The sequence below is a fragment of the Tasmannia lanceolata genome, unplaced genomic scaffold, assembly GCF_043159265.1.
Source record: "Tasmannia lanceolata isolate RefF3 unplaced genomic scaffold, GAP_Taslan_0.1 ptg000015l, whole genome shotgun sequence".
NCBI lineage: Eukaryota > Viridiplantae > Streptophyta > Magnoliopsida > Canellales > Winteraceae > Tasmannia > Tasmannia lanceolata.
The window spans coordinates 53,862,103-53,887,664 of record NW_027518692.1 but is presented as its reverse complement, the minus strand read 5'-3'; the positions used below and the strand labels follow the sequence as shown (position 1 = coordinate 53,887,664).

Below are 25,562 nucleotides of genomic sequence, written 5' to 3'. Positions count from 1 at the left end.
CGCGGGTCGACCCGGCCCGTACGGGCCGGGTGCGGGTCCAATGTCAATGACCCGTAGAATTTTCCGGGTCACTTTGACCCGGACCCGTACGGGCCGGGTCAAATCCGGCCCGGCCCGGCCCGCCCGTTTGCCAGGTCTAGATGATGATTGGAGTTAGGGAATTTGGATATCATGTGAGTTGATCTCGCCTTAATTGATTAAAAATTGAGTTAGGGAAACTGGAGATTCATTTTCAAGATCTGAACCTCAATACTTTCGGCAATCAGAGACGAGCAGTTCAATCACTTGCAATTCTCGATCGATCCTGTACATCCGTTCGTTTAGGACCCTGATCAAATTATTCCAGGTTTGGTTCTCGATCGATCCTGTAAATCTGTGAGATGACAAGCTAGAATCATCCATATAAAATTGCAAGGATGCTAAGAAAATTTCCATTTTTAATCCACAAATCTTGATCAATAGCCTTCAACCTTTCCTTATAAGGCTATCCCAGTGCTTGATTTTTGTAGATCTGAACTATAATGCATTAAACTGAGTTCATCCTTGCCATCAGATTACTATTTCTCTCCTTTATTGAGGCCCTGTTTGTTTTAAGATTATAACAACCGATTGTGAGTGCTAAATTAATTATTGGACTCCTTCAAACATAATTTTGAGTCCAATAATCAGCTTGGCACACAAAATCGGTTCTTATGATTTCAATTTGGCACACATAATCTGTTGTTATAATCTTAAACGAACAGGGCCTAAAGAATTTGTAATTATCAATTAATTATGCGGTTCTCAACAATTGTTTTGTTCAATTAGATATAATGGCAAATTGGAGTGCTACAACATACCAGATCCTACCTTCAATTAATCTTATTCATTCACTCGAAAACTTTGCTTTGGATCTCTTATGGCCCAAACAACACATTAACCATAGGATGTCTTCAAATATGCAGAAAATGGTGCTCTTCACATTCAATGGGTAAAAATTGACATCTTTGGATGCTAGGATTGGCATGATTTTTGGCTAATTGAAACACAGCACTAACAACGAGTGGTAAATATCGCCAAAAGCCATCTTGCACTTGCAAACACACAATCCCACTCCAATGCTAAGTTGTGAAGTAAAAAGAAAAGATAAAAATAAAATATAGGTCATCAACCTAATTCAAGGTGTGTCCATTTCACAATAGCCGCTAAAATACCCACATGTGATGGTACAGAAAAATAAAGGACATCAACCTAATTCAAGGATCTCTGTGATTGTAGAAATTTTGGTGAATACTTTTAGGGGCGTTTGGATACGCAGATTTTTTAGAATCTTGGATTTCTTCAAATTTGTAGATGGGAGACAAGAGAAGAAGGAGACCATTTGTTTCACTTCTCTTCAGAATTTTGGATTTTAAGTAAGAAAACCAAATTTCTAAAACCTGGAAACATGAGATGATCTCCTACTCTCTTGCTGATGAAAAGAAGGGCGAGAAAACGATGGCTGGTTTCCTTCTCCTGTCTCCCATGTACAATTTCAAAGAAATCCAAGATTCTAAAATCCGCGTAGCCAAATGGGCCCTTAAACAGACATTAAATACTGAAAGATGTCCCAAACCAGCTTACAGCATAGCTCCACTTCAATAGATGAAAAACACTGTATAGCAACCAATTCCTAACTTGTATAGGATAACCAATGAGATGAGAGTGGGCTCTGAAGAAACCTCCTCCTCAAATAGAGTACACAGCAGGAAAAATAATCTGTAACCCAATCCTATTAATGGAATCTAAACACCTAGGTTGCAGGGCTAACTGAGCAGGACTAACCATGTAGACCTGAGCTCAAAAAGAGGATTGGATGAGAGAGAGGTGTGTGTTGCTAGACATGGGTGATATGTTATACAGATTTTTGTGTGAACACATGATGAAAAGATTGCAAAAACACAAGTGGCATGTGGAATTTTCTACCACCGAATTTAGAAAGGTTGTGACCATACATTCAAAAAAAGAAGGCAGGTTGAGAACATATATCACATGATTGGAGGAAGAAACTAGAGTTGTATTACCCAGACTAGCATTTCTATATAAGTGGCTCTACTATATCATCTGAATAGCATTGCTGTGTGTTTTGCAAGATAAAAGAGAAACTATCAAGAGCGGGTCCACATTAACATGCTATTGAGCCCAATCAAGCATTCTTACTATTAAACTTGAGGTAACTTCTCAAGCCACTTGGCCACACCCAAATGGGTGCTAGCTGTCTTTGCCTCAACTTATCAAAGTCCATCACCTGGAATTACCTTGGCTGGTTAAACTGTTTTTCCATTCCATGCAAATCATAGCATACTTCATCCTATTTCACCCATAAGAAAAGATTGCAACTGAGGAACTTCTAAATGAAGAATAAGAAGCAATAATACATATGAAGCCATTTGCGGATCAGACTCACATGCTTCAGATCTGGAGATGTTACATACACCATCAACAAATAATGGAAATTTGCTTTCCAAAGTACAAATGAGATCCAGCCCTTCAGTGATCCAAATCATTCATCTGCTGTCCTTAAGGATGGGTCATAGACCAAAAATCTCTTTATTAAAAACAGAAGCATATAGTTTGATTTGCATTGGCAAGGAATTATGATGCCATGCTCATTCTATAATTTTTGGCTGATGGATGCTAGTAAGAACTTTTCAAATGATCTATGCAGCTTCAACTTCTTCCAGTAAAAGAAATTTGAAAAATAGAACAGAAATTCCTTGCATCTCAGATAGGTTCCGCAAAAAAATTTGGGTTGTGAGAAACATTCTCAGGGGTAGTTTGGATGCATGGATTTTATAAGCTAAAACCTGGATTATAAAATCAAGGCTTTACAGACTCAAACTTGGATTTTATAAGCAAAAACCTCGATTTTACAAGCCAAAGCCTTGATTTTTTAATCCAGGTTTTAGCTGATAAAATACAGGTTTTAGCTTATAAAATCCACGCTTTAGTATGTAAAACCCAGGATTACAAAATCCATGTATCCAAACGGGCGCCCGTTTGGATACATGAGTCACGAAAAATGAAATAAAGAAAAAACAAGGGAGAGAGAGAGAGTTAAGAAGACAAAATCAACATCGAAGGAGTCATGGGTGCTTGTAGATGCACACGGGCATAACAGGGCAGTAAAAGGAAAGCACCATTGAACATAGATGATGATATTGGGGGAGGGGAGGGGGGGGGAGTAATACCATTCAATCCTCTTCTGGACCAACAGGAATTTGCGGATCTAACTAAGCAGAAGTTTGAGCCTTATTATGTGGATTGAGATGGTTTGCGAAGATGAAGAGTGACCCTCTTATTGTTGAAGGAGACTCTGTAAATGCTTTAGCATGGGTGTCGAATAAAACTCTAGTCCATGGCAGCTTGCGGATGTGATTCTGGAAATTTGCGATCGATCAAGTATTCATCCATCTTTCAGCCTCATGAAGCAGTCGGCGAATTCTCAAGCAGACAAGTTCGTGAACGAAAGTGTGGAGAAGGATATCTTAACATTTTCAGGCCCTACAGCATATTAAAGCAATGGTTTATGCAGCTAGAGGGCTGTTGGAGGCTCAGGCATGGGGACTGTTTACTTCCTTTGTAGTTAGAAAACAGGGTATTGTCTGTTTCTACGGTTGTGTTTATTGTAAGCAAGGGCTGTGACTGTCGGTGTAATCTTGGGACAACTTGTACCCACCTTTGTAATACGATTTCTAGAGGAATAAAATGTTACCTTTGAGAAAGAGATAGAGAGACTAACCTCTTATGACGAAAGAATGTCTCTCTCCAAGTCCACTTCAGTAAATGGTGGCAAGTTTTGGATATGAACAGAATCTAGAACCCTTTTGCTAAGTTATCAAGGGCCAACCTTGCATTGGTTTATCTAATCCCTCAACTTATTTTGGCTTTTTGACCCCATATTGCAGGGTGGATCTCGAAAGATATGAAAGATCTCCCTCCAAGCCGTACATCCGTCACGGTAACAAAGGTATTATTGTGGATCGTTGGTTTGGGCTGTTTCCCTCTTGACTTTGGATCTTGGCACCCAAAGTACAAACAATCTAGGCCAGCTAAGGTCGTAATTAACCGACAATACTTTGCTAAGGTTCAACCGTTTCACCGTTGGTTAAACCAAGATGGGTTCAGAAGAGAGCTAGCAGTTCCATATGAACTTTGGCTTTTTTTTTGAAAGGCAAAGGCAGATTTCATATGAACTTCCTATTAACAGGTAAATTGTCGAAGCTTTTCAAAATTGCCCAAAAACCTCTATAAATAACTCTATGGTTTCTCCTTCAATAGTAGTTTTTTTTTTTTTTGGGAATGGCAAAGATTTATTAATAAAAGGGAGTAAGCCCAAGGTAACTGTAGTTTGGTCAATTTGAGGGAAAAAATTAACTTGTATAAAAATGTAAACAAATGAATCAACTTCATTCTGAATTTGAGAAAAATAAAAGCCGCTTATCATAGTAGCAATTGAGTTTTGAACATGTGACCCATTTCAAGTTTTCAACTACAACCGAAATGCCTACCAATTGTGTCCCAGAAATGTTCCGTGCTAGTAAGTCCGATCCCTGAACAAGGAGTGTAAGTCAACCCAAGTACAGCATCCAAGTACCTATGGTAACATAGATGGATCCTTAACAGTCGCAGATTGACATAATGATTTGTTTTCAATCTGAATATAAGACCAGTACCAAAAAGTGAATGTAAAACAGTACTATGTAACAGGATCTACTGATGGTGCGACAAGCATCCGATAGTAGTATCATTCCATAACAAATCTTGATTGCAGACTGAAAAGTCCTCCCAGAACACACCCCAAAAAACAGTCATTTTACATGTGAGTTCCCATTTACCCAACTGTCAAAGATGATAAGTGGTAAGTCTAAGCTTGTTACAGTAAATGTTATGTTCTAATCATACCTTAACCAGAATCATCAGCTAAAAACTTCAGGTAGATGATATCTGGAAACCAGAATCCACTGATTATAGGGCCATCACAACTGTTCAAAATGATGAAAGTTAGCAGCACGGAACAGATGAGCACTTTCAAAAAACCAAAATCCAAGTAACATAGGAAGTGAGAGTGGAAAATGATGTGTTAATGTGAGACTAGAGAAACCACATCCCTATCATTGCTACATTAAAATACTACAAACGGTAAAGTAATTAAAAATTACATTTGAAATTAAAATCAAAAGATGATTCATGCTTAAAAACAAAATGAGAATTCCATAAAAATAAGAATTCAACCCTTACATTTTAAGGTTAAAAATGATTAAATAAGAATTTGTGTGAATGATTCAAGAAAAAGACACAACAAATATTATCATCTGTGTTGCATGGATTCAGATTCGTGTGTCAGGATCCAACACGGATTCGAGGTGCCGGATTCGGAAAACCCCAAAACTAGGATTCGTGGATTCAGTAATTTTTATTAAACAGAATAAAGAAAAATAATTTAAAAATTAACTATATAATCATGAAAAAAAATTGAGGGTGGAGTGTCAAGGGGTTAGGTTTTTTTATTAAGACAGTAGAAGATGAAGAGGCAAGGAGGTCGATCTTCAAGGGTGAATGATCAAGGTGCTAGGATTTTTATTAAGATTGGATGGGTTGTGCTTTTATTTTATTTTTTAAAAGTTAAGAAGAAAATGTGTCAAAAGGAAAAATATACAGGATTCGCATTTTAAAAGAGAACATGATGTGTCGAATTCGCCCAAAAAAACAAGGATTCGTGGGCAGAACCGGCTACGACAAGAATCCAGGTGTGTCCCATGTGAATCCATATCCGATTCGCATGTCGAAACGTGTCGACACGGATTCGACATAGGGGGCAAATAATCCTTGCAACATAGATTATCATGTAAAGAAGAAGTACACAGAATGCAATGGATACAGAAGAATTAGCATTGCTGAAGGTTAGAAATTTTAAAAACATAAAGGGGGTTAGGCATAAACAGAATCCATTTGACGTGGTGAGCCAGTGGAGACGCATAGATCCCAGGAGACAATGAGGGGAAAACATTAGCAAATATCTACATAAAAGATGTCAAATTCAACATTCCAAATTGACATCTATAATTAACAACACTGTAGCAGAAGACCCACTGATTATCAATCCGGTTAATTTCCCCTCTTACCTGCCACAGGAGAACTACAAAGGCACATCAGACTAACATTATAAATAAACGATAACTAGAGGCGTCAATGTATTGAGATCATAATGGCTATTCAATATACCAAACAGCACATACCCAAATTGTGGCAATCCTAAGACATGGTAACCTCCTGCTCTAGACAAGCAATTAAATCAGTGTCGTCATTGAAAATGAATGAAAAGTTAAGACATGCAATTAAAGGAAGTAGTTAAAGAAACCAAGATGGAAAACCATAAAATTCAACTCAAATAAAACATAATAACACAAAACCTTCAGTAATTAGCTACTCAAGAAAGTTCGAGGTAAAACAACTAGGGAAAAAGAAACTAGCATCTCCGACGCATTGGATCTGACAAAGCACATCCATAGGGGAAATCCAGCCGCATGGTTAAAAAGTGGAGCACTCAAGTTTAGGAAGCTGGAAGCACAATTTCTCCAATACTGCTAAATGAACCGATCTTTCAGTCCAAAAGTCTCTGCAATTGTCATAACAGTACAGCAAGGTTAAAGATATGAGTCCCAAACTTCCAACAAGTTGAAGTCATAGCAACAGGTAATAAATCAGGTTCACAAGAGCTCCAAGAACCTCAAGCCTGCCAAAAAATCCATTTATAAGCAGAAGCACAGTCAAGAAATGCAAAAACAAGAATACCAAAATGCATGATGGAAAAATGAATATTTATTCAGATTAAAAAGATTCCAACAAGCATTATGTTCGGCTCCACATAATCACAGCTGAGATGTCCTTGCTAAAGTAAAACAAAAAGTTAAAACAGTAAAACCAATGAAACATACATCAGTAACTATTCCATTAGAAAACCGAATACAAAATATAAAAAATCATTTTATCAAAATTCTATTTCATGTATGTCGCTATGGCAATATAACTCATAAAAAATTTCCCTGGATCCAGCCTTTACTACAATATAATACAACAATAGCTGAAAAATGTGACCAACTTACTTCTCAAGCAGGATAACAACATTGCGAACTAATACGAATCACTTCATCTCTGCCATGAATTTCTCGTACTCTGAGTCGGCAGCATAAGTTGTCGCTTCTGAAGATGAAACTGGCTGAGGCGCTGGCGGGTTTGCTGCCCATGGTGTATTTCCCATGCTCTGTGAATGGTCTACTGTCGAATGAGGTACAGGAGGAGCTACACCATAATAAGATGGGTAACCCAACGAAGACGGTGGATATGTAGGTTGTACACTCGGTGCCATTCCAGCCAGTGAATTTCCATAGACATTGTTTGGTACAGATTGTGCTGAGGAATTGTTCTGAGATTGTACTCCGGGTGGGAAATTCTGCTGCGCCTCACTAGAAGCCATAACTTGCGATGGAGCACCAGAGGGCATAGTCTGAAATGAAGGGGGGTATTGGAACCCATAAGGGGGCATAGACTGACCTTGAACATGGTTGTACATACTTGAACCAGGAGGCGGAGGGGTGTAGGGAGCATAGGGAGGGGGGATAGGAGTCCCCCATGGAACTGTGCCACCCATGTAGGGTCCACCCGGCGTGAATTGCTGGGATGGGTACCCACCAACACCCGGATTCGAACCATGGTATGTAGGCATTGCTGGTGGAGGAGGCCCTGGAGGTACAGTAGGCTGAGGCGGTTTACCTGCAACTCTTACAGCTATAGCCCTCCCCTCTAAACGATACCCATTCATACTAGTAATGGCTTGAGTGGCCTGAGTAACATTGGAATACTTCACAAAACCATAGCCTTTACTTAACCCAGTCACCCGATCCTTAATGACCTTAGCCATCACAATCTCACCAAAAGTTGAAAACAAATGAATTAGCCCATCATCATCAAGATTAGGAGGCAAGTAACCAATATACAAATTTGTATCATCATATTCCTTTCCTGTCTTCGCATCATTTGCAAGACCCACTAGAGATGAGCTCCCAATACCCCCAAAGCCAGTACTGTTGGACCACGGATGATTGGTTCCCGAACCATTTGAACCGAGAAGTGGCAAAGCTGAACTTTGCCGAGTCAAAGGCTCGGGTGCGCTCCCTCCTAACTCAGCCAAGAAATTCTGATACTCATCGTCCATTTTCTTTCCTGTTGTTCCTTTCATGGGGCAATCAATAGTGGGATGCCCTCCATCCCCACAAATCTTACAGAGAACGTCACTCTTAAAAGTCGAGTCACGAGAGGGGCAAGCAAACTGGCGATGCCCGGGCTCACCACACAACCTACAAAACTCCTCATCCTTTATCGTCCCATTCAAAGCAGCAAGTTCCCTAAGCTGTTGTCGCTTGTGCTCATTGAGCCCTTCGTCAACAGGGCTTAAGAGTTTCTCTACCATTCCTGCCGCGGCATCAAGTGCCTCTTGCGTCTCAGCTTCAACCAAAACATGCAAATCCTCATTCTCGGACAGGTCCGGTTTCAAATCACGCTTTTGCTGCAACCTACCTTCTTTCACCGACCCTTTACCACGAATCACAATCTTTGCCCCCGTCTCCTTCTCCATTCTCTTCTGCGTGTTTCCCCTTGGCCCAATGATAAGTCCTATAAAATTGTAACCTGGGTATTCCTTCATAGGTATATACAGCTTCTTGTGAAGCTTGGGAGGGCGGTAGTCCGCCGGTGGTTTGAATGCTGGGTTCTTTTTTATCAATTGAGAGATTATTTCCTGTCTTTCTCTATTGAATTTCTCGCGGGCACGATACTCGCGAGTGTTTATACGAATGCCCATGTTATCGTAAATGGGTTCAGGCGAAGGTGACCGTGCACCTTCAGGGCGGTCGTCTAAAGGCAATCCAGACTGTAGCATTCTACTAATTTCAAGAAGCCTAATGTTAAGTGATTGTACTTCAGGGTCTAGATCTATACCTCCAGTTAATTCCCTCATGAAGTCAGGTAATTGAATAAGAGGCTTTGGTTCTTCGTCGGCCCATCGGGATTTCCTCTTGCGACCACCGCCAGAGCCATCTCCATTTGCAGGATCGGATTCAGATGGTGGGTCCCATCTACTCCGGCGCCTTCGCCGGCTGGTCGTCTCCTCCTCCCCGCCGGAGTAGTCCTTGTCGGCACCACTGTGGGTGATGTTGAAACCATTTTCCGACAATGGTGGTTTTTCACTGTCTGGTTTTGATGTGGTGGGTGTCTGATTATTGTTTTCAGTGGGGAAATTCTGAAAAGAGGGGTCTAGGGTTTCTGATAAAGAAGGTAAAATCTGGGTTTGATGGGAATAGAGACAAATTTGAGCTTTATGTGGTTCTGTAGAGGAGAGATGATTTTGAACGGATGAAGGTAGAGTGTTGAGAGGAGGAGCTAAGGTTTCAATAGGTAGGGTTTCAGAAGGGGGAGGAGGAGGAGGGTTTTGATCGGTGTCTGCTAGGGTTTCTGGAGGAGGAGGGGGTGGGTTTTGGGAATCTAGGGTTTCCCAAGAAGGTGGGTTGTGATAATCTAGGGTTTCTGGAGGGTTTTGATTATAAGAAGTTAGGGTTTCAGAGGGTGGAATTAGGGTTTGAAAGGACGAAGCAAGATGAGGGAAAGGAAAGTTAAGGGTTTCGGAAGAGGAAGGAGGATTTTGATATGAGGAAGCTAAGGTGGTGGTGTTTTGGAATGGAAGTGAATATTGAGGAGCTAGGGTTTGGGTAGGCAAAATTGCAGAATCTTCCATTCTAAGCTTGAAAAGGAAGATGATGGAAGAGAGGAGATATGGGTTCGTAGCAGAAAGAGGAGATATGGATTCGCGGAATTTTATTATATACTCGGGGGAGATATCAAGTCGATATGGAGTGGCTCGGGCCTCGGGGAAGAAGGCCAGAAAGGAGGAGGCAGATTGAAACCCTAACCCACTTTAGATTGGACTTTTATACCGTCTTAGCAGTGAAATCAAAGTGGGGCCGCCCATGATGGGCGGATGGGCCCTTGCAGAGACTACCAACCATCCACTCACAACTCTCCAGACCCTGGGATTGTAGAACAATCAAGGTCCCAGACTTTATCGCGCGTGATCCACCGTCTGTGATTAGGGGTGGCAAAATTGGCCGAACCGAACCGGAACCGAGCCTAAACCGAACCGAAAATTCGGTTTCGGTTTGGTTAAACCAAACCGATTCAAATTTCGGTTTGGTTCGGTTTGGGGATCAAACCGAACCGAAACCGAATATTTCCAATTATTATGAGTAAGGGGTTGCAAAATTGGCGGAACCGAACCGAAACCGAACTGAAAATTCAGTTTTGGTTCGGTTTTGGTTTGGTAAAACCAAACCGATTCAAATTTCGGTTCGGTTCGGTTTGGGGGTCGAACCGAACCGAAACCGAACCATTGCCACCCCTATCTGTGATGCAGAGAGGAGACGCACCATACACAGGTGCATTCACACTAAATAGAAGAAGAAATACACCATCGAGGTTTTAAGGTGAGGACCGAAACCGAAATTGCCAAAAGTTACCAAGTTTCGGTTGAAACTTTGGAAATTTCGGCTAAACTTTTGATAAAATATTAATTTTCATTCCGTTACAGAATGTCAGCCGAAATTACTGAAATACACCATCGAGGTTTTAAGGTGAGGACCGAAACCGAAATTGTCAAAAGTTACCAAGTTTCGGTTGAAACTTTGGAAATTTCGGCTAAACTTTTGATAAAATATTAATTTTTATTCCGTTACAGAATGTCAGCCGAAATTACTGAAATTTCGGCAAAAAAAAAATGATATTTCAAGCGTCTTTACCGAATTTCGGCTGAAATTTCAGTTTCGGTGAGTACCAAAATTATGCCAGAAACCGAAATTTAAAACCCTGTACACCATAATATGGTGGTGTTATATTTAATTAACATGTGGATTTTAACTACTTAAATCCAATTGGTTGGATGTTTAAGTTAGAAGCTTAAATCTTATTGGTAGGGACATTTTATGGTATGCAAGGTTATTTTGGCCATTTTCTATAAGATAGTAGTATTTTGGCTAGGGGAGATGATGTTTTCATTACCCCCCCCCCCCCATTACGCATGCGCTCCCCTTATAATGGGATTCGCAAGGAACATTTCATCTCAGTGAGGCCAATGATAGATGATGTACCAAGGTAACAAAGAAGAGGGCGAGACACCAAATGAAAGAAGGCCCTGCGATGATAGACGTGCCACGTGTACGGTGGAAATTCAGAGAGAAAGAGAGAGGGGCCCGCCTAGCTCGATGGAAGCCGATATTTAGCCTAGGCGGGAAAGTTTGAAAAGAGTCTAAAACGAGGGCACATTTTGTATTTCTTCTTCCTTGGCTTTCCACTTCTTCTTGTAGACGAAAGGAAATGCCGACCATCTTCATCGCCGTTCAATGCGTCCAATGCTCTACCATGCAGGAAATCTCTCTCTCTCTCTCTCTCTCTCTCTCTCTCTCTCTCTCTCTCTCTCTCTTCACCACTTTCTTGTGTTGAGGTGTTGATTTTTCCTGGAATTAATGGATATGATTTCAGGTGAAGCAGCAGAAGAAGAGCAGCAACAAATGGAACTGTGTTATCTGCAACCAGAAGCAGTCCCTTCGAAAGGTTTTCGCCCGCGGATTTCTCGCCAAAGACGTTCGCAAATTTGTTCAGGGTTTCAACATGTCCAGGCAATTCCCATCCCAAACCCTAACCCTTGCAGAGGAGAAAATCCAGATCCATGATTATGACAACTCTCATCATCAAAAGAAGAGAAGCGATTGGACTGAGTACTTGGATTCCAAAGATAATGAAATAGAAGGAGGAGAAGAAGGTTCTGTTCATTTAAATTTGAATTTTATTTTAGGGGAAAAGGGCTTTAGCTCATTTATTTAATTTTTTTTCAGGGGCTTTTTCGGAGGCCCATATTGAGATTGTTACTGAGTTGCCAAAAGACATGTTTAAGAAAGCCAGTTCGAAATGCTACAATCCCTCTTCTTCTTCTTCGTCTGGATTGAAGAAGCAGAGAGAAGGAAACAAACTATTCAAACCAATTTTCTCAAAAAGAAAGTCTGCAAACCCTATCCTACAAGGTACAGATCATTTTTATTTTTTTTTCATTTTTTCTTTTAATTATATTCTTCTTCCTTTCATTTCCTCAAATAATCGATCAAAACTAGCTAGTTCATGGAAAAAATCCTAAACCCTGACTAACTATGCATTAATCTAACCCTAGAGTCTAGTTGCTTGAATACACTTCTTATTAAATCATTTCTTTGCAAGCATTATTACTAGCATGTTTGACAACCAGAAAAAACTTCCATTGAAAAAATAAATTAAAAAAATCTAATCCCTGACAATTTATGCTTTAATCTAACCATAGAGTCTAGTTGCATGAATGCAGTTCAGATTAATTCACTTGTTACAAGCATTATTACTAGCATGTTAGGCAACCACGAAAAAATTCCATTGAAAAAAATCTAACCCCTGACTAATTATGCTTTAATCTAACCCTAGAGTCTAATTGCTTGATTACAGTTCAGAGTAATTCATTTGTTTGCAAGCATTATTTTACTTATTTAGAAGTTTATACTTTATATTACTTATATCTAAGAGACTGATTTGGCTGAATAAGTTGGGTAGACACACTAATAATTGAGAGAGCATTCTAACTATTTTGGAAATTCCATGCGGATATTATTAAACTTCCCAGAAAGCTATCAACAGCTAATCATGAAAGCAAATTATAAAGAGGGGCGTATGGGTATCATCTCTCCATAAAATATAAGGTAAAACTTTTGCTTACAGTATTGAGATGATTACTTTTGGCAGAGAACGCTGATTCAAAGAAATGTAAGATTTCAAAGCAGGTGTCCAAATGGAGTGATTACTTGGAAGAAGAGAAGGATGGGACTATGTTGGCTACAAGCAGAGATTCTCCAAATACTTATAACCTTTGGTGCGAAGATGGTGTCTTAGAGAGTGGGTTCAATGATCAAAGAGTAGAAGAGGACGTCCACCCTGACTTCATGTAATGGTTTTACCTTTCTCATGTTTACATCACTAATAGTCTATGTAGATATATCATCATACTTCATACAATGCACATAATGCGGCAGTTCAATGCTATATTTCAATCATGTAGCAGTTCAATGCTATATCACTAATAGTCTACGTAGATATATCATCATACTTCATACAATGCACATAATGTGGCAGTTCAATGCTATATTTCAATCTTCCATCTTCCTTGTTGTCTTGGTGTTGTTAAAAAGTATAATGGACATGCTATCGCCACTTCTTTGTTGTTTTAATGATGACACCCTTTTCTTTGATTTACAATTCCCTAATGATCTGTTGCAAGTTGTTATAATCTCTAGAAGTTATCATTATTCAGATGAATTATTTTGTGTGTAATAATATGTTTAATTTTTCCAAGAAAATTCGCTGGAGAGAAGCACAATCCACAGAATAACGGAAAATAGCAGAAGAAATAAAGGACAGAACAGACAAAAAATTCACCTGGTTCAGTCGATGACATACGCCCATGGGACGTGAATCTCTCTCTCTCTCTCTCTCTCTCTCTCTATATATATATATATATATATATATATATATATATATATATATATATATATATTCATTATCAATGAGAATAAATACCAAACTAATTACAGAGCAATCCCACGAACACAAGATTTCGATGAAAACAAAGAAAACCCATAGCCACAACAGTGAATGCTCTGATGAAAGAATAGCTCACCTTTTTTTTTCTCATGTTCTCTTTGTTCAACCTTAGCCGACCCCAACTAGTCTGGGACAAAGGCTTAATTTGAGTTGAGTTGAGTTGAGTTCTCTGTGTTCAACCTTCCTTTTTTTAGGTTGCAACAACCTAAGCAACCTCTCAAGTCAAATAGCTTCTTTGTGATTATACTTAGAGGTCATTTATTCAACTTCTACTGTGGACAATTTCACAACTGTTGGCAACCTTAGTTGCACTATCTATCATGAAGAAAATATATCTTATGTTAGATCTTTTACCCCTGTCATGGGCAGAATCAACACATTGAAGCACAATGGAACCTTTTCCACTTAACTCTTTAGAGTCAATTAAATCTCTCATCTTTCCTATCTCATGCCTAAGAATTTGATTCATTCATGGCACCCAAATCTTTTATTCTGTTGTCCCTAGCCAAATGAGCTTTTATTTATTTATCTAGGAATTCAAGCTGACACCTTTAAATTTTATCAATATGAAAAAAAAAAGAATTACAACCGGAGGTCATACCATCTTACCTCCAAACCCAAAGGAATACTCAACTTATAATGAATACTTGGAATACCCAAAGCATCACATCTAACCATACCCTTAGATCTAGTTTTGAGATCCTTCTAAAATCTAAAAGCTTTATTACTTTCACTTTCACTTTCACTTTCACAAACATAGTTGGCTAAAGAGTCTGCAACTTGATTGACTTCTCTATAAGCATGAGAGCTATGCGGCTTCAGCTCTAATATAAGCGACTTCAGTTCCGGTCAATAAAATATAACGGACCAAGGAATGTCGAGATTCTCGCTGACAAGGTCAATTAGCACTTTACTATCAGATTTCATCAAGATTAGTTACATTGAAAGCATTGCAATATCTAAGACAATTCTGTGCGCTTCTAATTTCCGTCTGCATATTCATAATTTCATACCAATATTATAATCACGAGAAAAAGGAATAACTACATTACCTCTATAATCTCTTAAAAATCCACCGCCATCAAATACATCAGGGTTGCCTTTGGATGCTCCATCTCAATTAACCTTATGCTCACCTTTCCTTGGTTTGACCCAAGCTACTTGACGCAGATGGAAGCTAAGTCTTGCTATTTGATTGAACTGTTCTTGAAGAGTCAACGATCCAGCTGTGGAGATTGACTGTACTTGAATTTGATTTGAAATAGTAAATGGCCGGAACTTACATGCCAAATCAGTTCACCACACTTGATTTAAATTTGAGAGGAACAAATGCAAGGTCCTGTTCGGTTGCCTGGGGTGGCTTGGAGAGTAGTGGAAGAAGTCAAAAGGGAGCAGCCAAGCATGGAAGATGTCTAGAATTTCCACTTGGAGAATTGTGGAGGAGTGGTAAGTAGTGTTTGGTTGCGTGGGAGAGTAGTGGAAAAAGTACCGGTGTCATTACCAATTTAGAGTTTGTTAGAGAGAGAGAGATAGGGAAGAGACAAAGATAATAAGACAACACCTTTTCCACTATTCTTCTACCCAAAAAAATTCCATTTTGGTGAAATTTGGTTGGAAGATTAGAGGAACATTAGCGCCACATAGGGGCCACGTAGGAACAAAAGCAATGATGATGTCCCAAACATGTCTTGGAGTCAAATGAAGTTTCAATGCAATATTGGCAACTAAACATGGAATCGGAATTCATTGGAAGTTCATTGGCATTTAAAATTCCAATGAATGCTAAGCGTTCAGCAATCAAACAGGGCCTAGAATTCTGAAGAAGAACCGATCTTGAAACTCTCCTTCAACTCTAACAGAAAATAGCCATCTGTAAGAGTACAATTCTGCTTGTAAACAACTTGGAATTCTGCTCATAATCGGTTCAGCTGTACATAACTTGAGCTAATAAGGAATGACTTGCAAACCCAGTCAACGGACCGCATCACTAGAAACCACATTCTCGCAGCTACCGGAGTCAACAGGCATCTCGCATAGCAGTCTGTTAATGGTGCATCTAATAGTGAAAAATGTTGTGGCGAAGCAACTCTTCTTCTAGTTGCTTTGGAGTCAAATAGATTCTTCGTGTCACTAGACTTTGTCCAATCTCATCTGCTTCCAGCACACAGGTTTTCTCGGCATCATTACACACTTCACTATCTTTACCACTCTCATCAACTGGATCACTTTCTTCTTGCACATCCACTTGTTGCCTTTGTTTTGGGCAGCCCCTCACGTAATGGCCAAGATTTCTGCACTTGTAGCATCTAACGGTTGGTGTAGATGATGAATTTTGGCCTTGAACTCCTTGAGTTGCTTGTTGTGAACGAGTGACTGGCCTACTTGGAGATATGACGACACTACAACAGCTAAAACAGTGACTTGAGGCTTGGTAGAGGGGGAAGAGGTAGAGGCACCAAGTGTCATTGGCTATGGGGCAGTCCTATAGGTTACCGATTGTGAAACAACCCTATACAGTGCTCTCTTTTATGATTCCTCAACCAATTGTGCCTTAGCATGCACCTCGGAGGTGGTGAAGAAGGGCTGAACATGTAAAGCATAAAAAATAGAAGGTCTCAACCCTCCCAAATACCTCGCAACCAGCTGGTCCTTAGTATCTATTGCATTATTCTCTGCCATGCCTAATTTTAAAGCAATGATTGCAATACGAAGACAGTTTTTCATAAATAATCTGCTGCCATATGCAAACTTCCTTAGTGATGCTTAGATAGATCCTTTTAGGCAGATCCTTCATCAGATCAACCTCTATACACAGAAGAGCTGCCTCCATCTTTGTTCCAAGGAGGCTGGGGAGCGATGTTAACCACATTCCCTATGATTCTTACGACATATTTTACCAGATCCTCATTGTAGAAGATCAAGGGGATGTTTAGAAGGCTCAACCAAATGGGGAAAATCAGATTTTCATTTCAAAACTTGATCAGAGGGTTCCAATGCATGAAAACTTTTAGAGGTAAATGATGTGATTATGGCTTATTTAGAGGGATATCATTATAAACTGAAGGTCCTGTAAATAATACTTGAATTGCAGTGCTTCCTCTTCGTTTTTTATGTGTAACCATACAATGAACAAATAGGAAACTATAGAAAAGCTCTATACTTGAAATGTTTTAAGGCCAGGCCGTGACGTGACTTAGAGAGAGAGAGAGAGAGTGTGTGTGTGTGTGTGTCTCAGACGTTACTTGATTTTATTTATTTTTATTTTTATTCATATTTTATTCTTTACGAATTGCGATGACAAAAAAATTTGCGACCACAAGCTTTAGAGCCTTGCGATCACATACTCGTCTAAAATTATTCTGTTTAAGTTTCTAACTATTTTTAGTTTAGTGTATATAATGCTAATAATGAATGCATTCTTATCGCACGTTGGTTTCCTGATTAGTGTGCAGTTTAATGTTGTATTATTGCTTATAAAAAGTTATCTTCTTCTCTATATATGTTCTTAAGTCTAGATTTGTTTGGAAATGACCTTTCACTCTTCTTCTTGAGCAAGAATTTTTTTTCTTCGGCTCTTTCAAGTGAGGTAAGGCACATACGGTGTCTCCCATAGCTTATGGGTTCATGAGTGTACACACGAAGAGTTGAGAGTTTTATCCTTGGGGCAACTGTCAATAACCTGTTTGTACCATCGATTCATCCTAGTTAGGCCTGTAAATGGACATTCGAAAATCCGATTACCGTCCGCATCCGAATCCGTTTAAAGCGAATATTATCCGAATCCGTTTATGAGATATCCGGCTCTTAGCGGATACGAATCTGGTAAATGGTACATCCGATCTGTTTAACATCCGAATCCAAGAAGTACATCCTTTTATCCCGAATATCAGGATTTAGATCCGTATATCCGAATTCGTATCCGGAATTATTTTATTTTTATTAATAATATCATCAAATAAGATTTACATTTTTTAGGGAGGAACACCTCAAATATAATTAGATTTACATTTTTGCCATCGATATATATATATGAGGAAACTGTTAAGCTCACCAAACTTATGGTGAGCTAGCTTGCCCAATCACATGGGTCCCACATTTTGGGGAGTGATCCAAACCATTCATTTGCAAGGCCTTATCATAGATAGGGGGTTTACCAAAAATCAGCTCCATAGGATCATCCTAACCCCTCCATTTGTGGAGGACAAAAATGGGGCAGATTTGTGGACAAATAATGTCTGTCCATTTTGACCTCCACAAATGGATGGGTTAGGATGATCCTATGGAGCTGATTTTTGGTACACACCCCATCAATGTAAGGGCCTTTCAAATGAATGCTTTGGATCATCCTAACAAAGTGGGTCCCCATGTGATTGGGCGCTTAAGCGCACCAACAGTTTCCTCTCTCTCTCTCTATATATATATATTAATATTTATTTAATATAACTCTCTAGTTTGCAAAATAATTGGTAAATAGTCCTTAAGAATCACATCATAGAGTGAGCCTAGGGGTGGCAATGGTTCGATTTCGGTTCTATTCAACCCTCAAACCGAACCGAACCGAAATTTGAATCAGTTTGGTTTTACCAAACCGAAACCGAATTTTTGGTTCGGTTTCGGTTCGGTTCCGCCAATTTTGTCACCCTTTACTCATAATCATTGGAAATATTCAGTTTCGGTTCGGTTTGATCCCCAAACCGAACCGAACTGAAATTTGAATCGGTTTGGTTTAACCATGGTTTTAAATTTCGATCGAAATCCAAAATTTTGAATTTCGGTGGAGACCGACACCGAAATACATCAAAACCAAAACGGTCATTTATTTCGGTCGAAATTTCGGTTTTTCCGAAATTTGACCCAAAAAATATGTTTTTTTAATATTAATTTAATATTTCACCGAAATTTAATATTGATTAAAATATTAGTTTCGGGTCAATTACCAGATTTCAACCGAAATTTCATGGTCCGAAACCGGTACCGAAACCCAAATTTTAAACCTTGGGTTTAACCAAACCGAAACCGAATTTTCGGTTCGGTTCCGGTTCAGTTCGGCCAATTTTGCCACCCCTAAGTGAGCCCTTTGATCTATGGAGGTTTCCATAATAGAGTGAGCCCTTCCCGTAAAATAGTGGAAGATTGTGTTTCTCCAGCTAGTGTTGTATGGTGTAAGCCTTTATAGTCCCATACTTTTCTATAAGTACTGTACGGACCACAACATAGGATGATCCAAACCGTCCGTGTGATGGGACACAGCGTAAATACTAAATAGGTTGTTCCCCAAAAATCATTTCCATAGGGTGATCCTATAGATCGGAGGGCTAGGATCATCCTATAGAAAAAAATTTGTGTCTGATTTTTGTATGAGAAAACACCCAAGTCAGCTTAATTAAATGAATAAGACCAAATTTGTAAAAAAATTGAGCCTCTGTGGCTGTACTCACATGCAAAAGTCGGCCGTGAAATTGTGTTTGGGGAAATTGCCTAGCAAATCCTTAATTAAAGGATTTGCCTAGCTAACCAATTTCATGGAAAGAACATTTCGTAGCTGACTTTTGCATGTGAAAACAGCCAGGCCCATGCTCAATATAGGGCTTTTGCTAGATTCCATAGGTTCTTTTGTTTGTATGTATCTATTCCCTATGGCCCATGCTCCATGCTCAATTGTTTTTTAGTCAATTTAAGAAGGGCAATGATAAATTCGCACCCCCTGCAGTACACATACACATACGCACTCCGTTTGGCAGCTTTTGACAACTTTGTTTTGACTAAAACCACATGGTTTCTTTAAAACCATGGGTTGGTTTTCACATTCTCCAACTAAATAATTACAACCCGTGTGACTTGTAAGAAATTTGGGTGAAATTTTCGCCCAAATTTCGTCCAACCTATCATTTCGCATTAATTTTATAACTATCATGTGACTTGTACAAAATTTGGATGAAAGAGGGTTTTCCCATTAATTTTATGACTATCAGTGGTTGAGGATAATCAAGATAAATAAAAATAGAGGAAATGTAACAAATGAAGGGCTGAGATTAGTTATGGTAAAGAGCCCTGGGAATAAAACTCTAAGTAGAGCTCGTGGGAGGGATTATTTTTCGTTTGCAGACAAAAGAGAGCGAGGGAGGGAGAGAAGGGATCGAGCCTCCAAGCTTCGGCAAGATCATCTTCTCCGGCAAAATCTCTGCCGCAATCCGGCCACGCCTCTGGCCTTGCCTCCTTTACAGCCACTACTATCACCAAAACCCTCTTCTTAAACCCCATTTCTATCCATTAAAACCCAAGATCCCCTGCAAACCCAACCTCATTGCTACCTTTGCCTATACCTTTATCTCCTTCTACCTTCTCCCCAGCACTAAATCTAAACCCCAATCCTCCATTTTCGTTCCTCTGAAGCCCTATTCTCTAATCTCTGAACCCTTGAAATCGACCCAAATCCTCCAGATCTAGGATATTTGGGCTTAGATCTGTCTATCCTAAGCATAGATCTAAGCACATTGGACCAGAAGCTGGGTCATTTCCTTTATCAGTGTTCTCTTCGGCACTGAGATCTACTCTCCGATCACAGCCTTCTTGTGATCTTTGTCGGAATTCGGCATTCACTACAACCCCTACAAATCTGAGGATCATTGGCAACTCTTCTCCTGATATACAGATTCGAATATGAATTCGGATGTGAATTCGAATTTCGAATTTATCCGATAAACGGATTCGGATATGAATTCGGACATTCGGATGAGAATTCGAATTTCGAATTTACCGGATAAACGGATTCGGATAATATCTGTCGGAATCGAGTTTGAAAGAAAAAATTAAATATCCGTCGAATTCGAATTCGGATAGTGTATAATGGAATCGAATTCGGATTCAGATATAGCCATATCCGCTTCGAATTCGATCCGTTTACAGCCCTAATCCTAGTGAGAGCAAATTTTCCAATCTAACCTCTCACTTTCGTACTTAGTCAACAAGTTACATCAATAATTGTATGCTCGTCGATGTGATTGAGATTTCATCCACATGAGGTATGACATAACCCTCTCTGGGCTGATGTGTTTAGACCTTGTGTATATGGCTAGATGTAGTTAATTGAAACTTTTCCGCAAATCATAACAAGGGAGTAAGGATACAAAAAGCACAATGGTTAAAAAAAAAAAATCTGCAACCATGATGTTCTTTATATGTGAGAGAGTGAAAGCATCCCTTTACATGGGTCACTGATAACAACAATTTGTGCTTTTGGTCACTGATACTGCTGATACTTCGTCGACTGCGAGTATTGCTTTGCCAGCAGTAGGCGTTGTTGCATCGCCTATCTTAACTTCAAGGTTCTTTTGGCTATTACTTTCATGAATTCGAGTGATCATTTGTACAAAAGCCTCTTCTACGTTTGCATTCTCCAACGCTGAAGTCTCCATAAAACAAAGGCCTTCTTGCTCTGCAAGGCTCTGCCCTTCTTCTTTATCAACAGCCCTCTTGTGACCCAAATCTGATTTGTTCCCAACGAGCACTATCACCATCTCAGAATCTGCGTACTCCCTTAATTCTACGAGCCATTTCTTCAGATTACTGAATGTTGCTCTTCGTGTTATGTCGTAGACTAGCATGGCACCTAAAGCACCTCGGTAATAAGAGCTTGTGATTGCTCTATATCTATAAAAAAAACATATAATTATATGAACAATTGTTATTGCTCTATATCTATAAAAAAAACATATAATTATATGAAAAATTGCTCTCTTAATTAACATTAAAGATTAACTACCAAATTGCGATGAAAGAATGAATTTTTCAGGAATGTAATCCATTAGACCATTTTACTATCTCTAATCAATAAACTTTTGCTTGTTGAATGTAAAAAGGATAGGCCTTGGTTTGGTCATCCTATGAACTAAAAATTACATCAACCATACAATCCTAATACCCAACAATGCTTATGTTCTTCATTAGGTGTGAACGGTTGCCTACATGTAGTTTTTTACTTTCTATGTTTATCAATAAAAAGTAGACATTGTTGGATGTTAGGATTAAATGATTGGTGTGATGTTTGGGCCATAGGTTATGAAATGGATGGTTCAGATAAATTCAAAGGTGGAGCCCACAATGTACTAGCTGACTGAGGTCAAGTCCTATTGAAGCATTCCTCTAGTCATAGGAAAATTTATATGCAAATTATCAGCAACAAGTCAGATCAATTTATTGGCTACGTATAGGAGACTTATCCCTACGTATAGGAGACTTTTCTGCAGACAATTTTGCAAAAAAAGCCATTTCTCCCCTCACTTTACTGCGCATACTTGGGTACTTGCTCTGTTTTAAATGAATATGACAAAATCTACTAGGCGGTGGCCATTCTCTCTGAAAAAATGAGTGGCAAAATGAATTCTTGCAAAATTGCCTAGAGAGTCCCTAATAATATTGACAAAATATTAAAAATATTAGTAAAATAAAATGTAAGTTGAAAATTGCAATTAACTGTGGTACACAGGTTTAAAAATCTCTATGAGGCTGTTCTATAGGGGATATCAATACTTTGATATGCTGCTTCTAGGATGGCTATCCTTCTTGGATAATTTTATCTGGAATAAATCCCTAGGATTAGATTTGATTATTGTATAATATACCTTACCCATTAGGGCTGATTGGCAAGGGAGATAGTATTCTAGGAAGCGATCGACCAATTTCTAGGTCAAGAGCATATGATTAAGGAAGGCTAAGAGGAGGAAAGGAAAAAAGGGGTTTCTGTTGTAGTATAAATGATTAAATAACACCAACTCTAACAGCTTAAGCTTTTGGAGTAACGGGTTGTTTTACATGGTGTCATAGCCACCAACAACTCCTTGATATTAAAAATTCATGTGTACGGCCAACCCAAAAGAGGTGCCAAGTGTGCCACATGTACCCCAATATTTACATAGGGGTTACATGTGAGGGGGAGTGTTGAAGTATAAATGATTAAATAACACCAACTCTAGCAGCTTAAGCTTTTAGAGTAATTGATTGTTCCACAGAGTCAGCTTCCTGTTAGTCATCAGAAGATAAAAGAGAACAGAGAGGAGGTGAGGAGGGCATAGTGAAGAGGGGATGATTAGGGCATGGGTCTCAGTGGATGATAAGATGATTTATGCCGGGGATGGAAGGAAGTTTGCTACAACAATGAGACAGGCAGATTGTGGCTCGCTTATTGGACCCGCCTATGGAGGGATATTTTAAGCTAAACTTCGATGGGTCTAGCTTGGGCTATCCTGGGCCGGCAGGAGTGGGTGGACTCCTTCATGATCACGTAGGCAGTACGAGTTGGGCATTCTCAAGTCCCATTGGAATTGCAAACTCCAATGAGGTTGAGACTAGGGCCATTCATAAAGGAATAAGTTTGATTGATTACAACATCCTTAACAAGGTCATTGTGGAAGTGATTCACTCAACGTGATAAAATGGTTGGATGGGACTCTCCCTTATCCTTGGCAGTTTGCACATTGGATTGATGTGATCTTGGGCCTAGTGGAGGGGTTCCTCAATCTCTTTTCACAATGTAAGAAAATAGGCGATTAGTGAGGCAGATAGGCTAGCAAGGGAGGGAGCCTCTGGGGCGGCATTGAAAGTATTTGATTTTCTCCCTCCGTGATCAGTGATGCATTATCCTGTACTTTTGGTTTTTCTTCTTCCTTTGGGTTGTACGTTATCATGGTTGATCCCTTGGTTCTTATTTCATTATAATCAAATTCTTTATTGTAGGGAATTTAACCGGGTAGAACTCACCCTTAAAAGCTAGCCATTAGAGGGAGGGTGCCCATTTTACTTATCCGATGTGGGACTATTTGCTTTTGTGTAGAACCCCAACATTTACCATTCAAAAAATAAAAAATCCCGGCGATGAACTATCCCATTAGGGTTATTTTTTTCGACGCGAAAGGAGGATAGCAAGCCCATCCAATGATAAAATAAACCCTTGATTTATATTTGATATAAAATAAGACAATAAAATAACTTTGGGCTGTACATCAGCAACCTAGAGAATATACTATGAAATGGGAACCTAGGGAATATACTATAAAATGCTCCCAACTAAATTTGTGCAACATCCAAACATCCCCTTAGCCTTAAAAAATTAGTCCATATAAGGTGAAATTTTGAATAGGTTGTATCTCAATAGAATTTCTTGTGAAACCCGCTACCGGAGAATATGATTTGGGAAGGGTTTCTAAGGAAAAAGAAACACAGAGATTATGACAAACTTTTAAAATATAAAATAAAGTCTCCAAATAAACCTGTTAGAATATTGACTCTAAGACCAATTTTAGATATTTTAAATAAATAATTTAATTACCATAATTACTGGATCATCCCTGCACTGTAAATTACCAATCATTCTATCTGGTCTGTGTCGGTCTTTCATTTTTTTTTTTTTTTTTTTCACTTAAGCCATGATGAATATCACTACATTATTAATCTTTCCTCCTCACACTGTGTAATCAAGTAATTTGTGTCAATAGGAATTATAACAGCCAGTAAAAAGTGAAGGACATGGTAGGCATTATGGTCGGGAACAATTATAAATCAACGGATCCGATCACATGAATTATAAATGTGAAACAAGTGGGGCCCAATGGTTATCTTAATTTAGAAAAAGTATAAAATCAAGAAAGGAGTACCATTATTAAAACAAGGGAGTGGAGATATCTTTGTCCCTTGCAATAATGGAAGGTTTCAACAAGGTTTGGTAAGAATCTTGACAAGTACATGAGAAAGAGCCAGAGTTTTCAAACCCGGACCCGTGATCAAACCAATTTTTATTTGGTCTAATAAGGTTCTAAGCCAGTTGATTTACTGGTTCAACATGGGTTTGAAATTCGAAGCATAATATCTGAAGATTTTTCTAAAGAAAAAGGTAACCTTCTTTATCTAAGAAAAAGCTTCTGTAAACTATATCATTCAAAACTCCCTGAAATCTCTCATCAGAGCATGGAAGAACAAATTAAAGAATATCTTGAATGATAAGTTAAGTTTTCTTATAAACTGATAAGAATTTCTTGTACCATACCATGAAATCGCGCTAAAAACATTGGGGTCACGTATTCAATCCTACATGAACAATCAAAATAACAGAGAAGAGAAGATAAATAGATAGTTAAGGCTTACCGTTCTTGGCCCGCAGTGTCCCATAACTGGGTTTTGATGAGCTTATCGCCTACCTTTATATTCCGATATGCGAATTCGACTCCTATTGTTGGTTTAGAATCCAAGCGAAATTCATCTCGAGCGAATCTCGAGAGGAGGTTCGATTTACCCACGGCGGAATCACCGATCAACACAGTCTTAAAGAGATAGTCGCACTCTTCGTCGAAGGCCTCGGCCATGTTCGCAACCATACTCTAATGGATGCTTCAAGGAGGAGAAGAAAAAGAAGAAGAATGGTGATGATGTTGAGATGTTTGACAAAAGGATTAGTGGGTCTTTAGCTTAGGGATGTGATGATGACAATGATAAAAACGACATAAAATGTGCTTTTATATTTGTCTAATGGTTTCCTTTGAATTGACAGATGAAAATTACTTGTAGTAGGAATTGAGGAATGCTACAGTAGGTTGCGATAGATGGATCAGAACCGCTCATTTGAAAGACCTTGGTGTGGATGGCCTAAAAATTGGGCCAATCAAGCAATAGTAAATTCTAATAATATGTATTGTTTTTGTTATTGAACTACATATATGCAACTTATGTCTTGGTCACGGGTTGTTCTGATCCATTACCGGTTGGGCCTGCTTTTCGTATCTGGGTCCTGATTTTTGTGTAATCGGACCATTGGGGTGTCCTTGTTCTTACTTGGA

At 39.1% G+C, this 25,562-nt stretch overlaps 3 protein-coding genes across 6 annotated transcripts; 1 reads left to right on the top strand and 2 right to left on the bottom strand.

Annotated features, from left to right (window-relative positions):
* Nucleotides 1-6,369: 6,369 nt before the first annotated feature.
* LOC143892424 (splicing factor-like protein 1) lies at nt 6,370-10,142 on the bottom strand. 2 transcript variants are annotated; one of them, XM_077397034.1, is made up of 2 exons: nt 7,125-10,142; nt 6,370-6,754 (listed from the first exon to the last, which is right to left on the bottom strand). In XM_077397034.1, the coding sequence occupies exon 1, from the start codon at nt 9,806-9,808 to the stop codon at nt 7,163-7,165; it is 2,646 nt and encodes an 881-aa protein (XP_077253149.1). In that variant the 5' UTR covers nt 9,809-10,142; the 3' UTR covers nt 6,370-6,754; nt 7,125-7,162. The 2 variants fall into 2 exon arrangements, with proteins under 2 accessions (XP_077253149.1, XP_077253150.1); XM_077397035.1 differs by having other exon boundaries at nt 6,370-6,637.
* A 425-nt stretch (nt 10,143-10,567) lies between these two features.
* On the top strand, nt 10,568-13,385 carry LOC143846039 (uncharacterized). 3 transcript variants are annotated; one of them, XM_077354448.1, is made up of 5 exons: nt 11,159-11,491; nt 11,606-11,884; nt 11,958-12,143; nt 12,764-12,839; nt 12,921-13,054. In XM_077354448.1, exons 1-4 carry the CDS (start codon nt 11,440-11,442, stop codon nt 12,829-12,831), a joined length of 585 nt encoding a protein of 194 aa, XP_077210563.1. In that variant the 5' UTR covers nt 11,159-11,439; the 3' UTR covers nt 12,832-12,839; nt 12,921-13,054. The 3 variants fall into 3 exon arrangements, with proteins under 3 accessions (XP_077210562.1, XP_077210563.1, XP_077210561.1); XM_077354447.1 differs by lacking the exons at nt 11,159-11,491; nt 12,764-12,839 and adding an exon at nt 10,568-10,700 and having other exon boundaries at nt 11,605-11,884; nt 12,883-13,385; XM_077354446.1 differs by lacking the exon at nt 12,764-12,839 and having other exon boundaries at nt 11,165-11,491; nt 12,883-13,385.
* Nucleotides 13,386-20,819: 7,434 nt separating this feature from the next.
* On the bottom strand, nt 20,820-25,169 carry LOC143892423 (ras-related protein RABA6b-like). The gene is made up of 2 exons (XM_077397033.1): nt 24,874-25,169; nt 20,820-21,387 (listed from the first exon to the last, which is right to left on the bottom strand). The coding sequence occupies exons 1-2, from the start codon at nt 25,101-25,103 to the stop codon at nt 20,949-20,951; spliced, it is 669 nt and encodes a 222-aa protein (XP_077253148.1). The 5' UTR covers nt 25,104-25,169; the 3' UTR covers nt 20,820-20,948.
* Between the last annotated feature and the right edge of the window lie 393 nt (nt 25,170-25,562).

Coding starts and splice junctions, on each gene's coding strand:
- LOC143892424 (XM_077397034.1), bottom strand. CDS start 9,808: ATGGAAGATTCTGCAATTTTGCCTACCCAAACCCTAGCTCCTCAATAT.
- LOC143846039 (XM_077354446.1), top strand. CDS start 11,440: ATGCCGACCATCTTCATCGCCGTTCAATGCGTCCAATGCTCTACCATG. Junction 11,492..11,605: donor CCAATGCTCTACCATGCAGG/AAATCTCTCTCT, acceptor TATGATTTCAGG/TGAAGCAGCAGAAGAAGAGC. Junction 11,885..11,957: donor AATAGAAGGAGGAGAAGAAG/GTTCTGTTCATT, acceptor ATTTTTTTTCAG/GGGCTTTTTCGGAGGCCCAT.
- LOC143892423 (XM_077397033.1), bottom strand. CDS start 25,103: ATGGTTGCGAACATGGCCGAGGCCTTCGACGAAGAGTGCGACTATCTC. Junction 21,388..24,873: donor GACACTGCGGGCCAAGAACG/GTAAGCCTTAAC, acceptor TTTTTTTTATAG/ATATAGAGCAATCACAAGCT.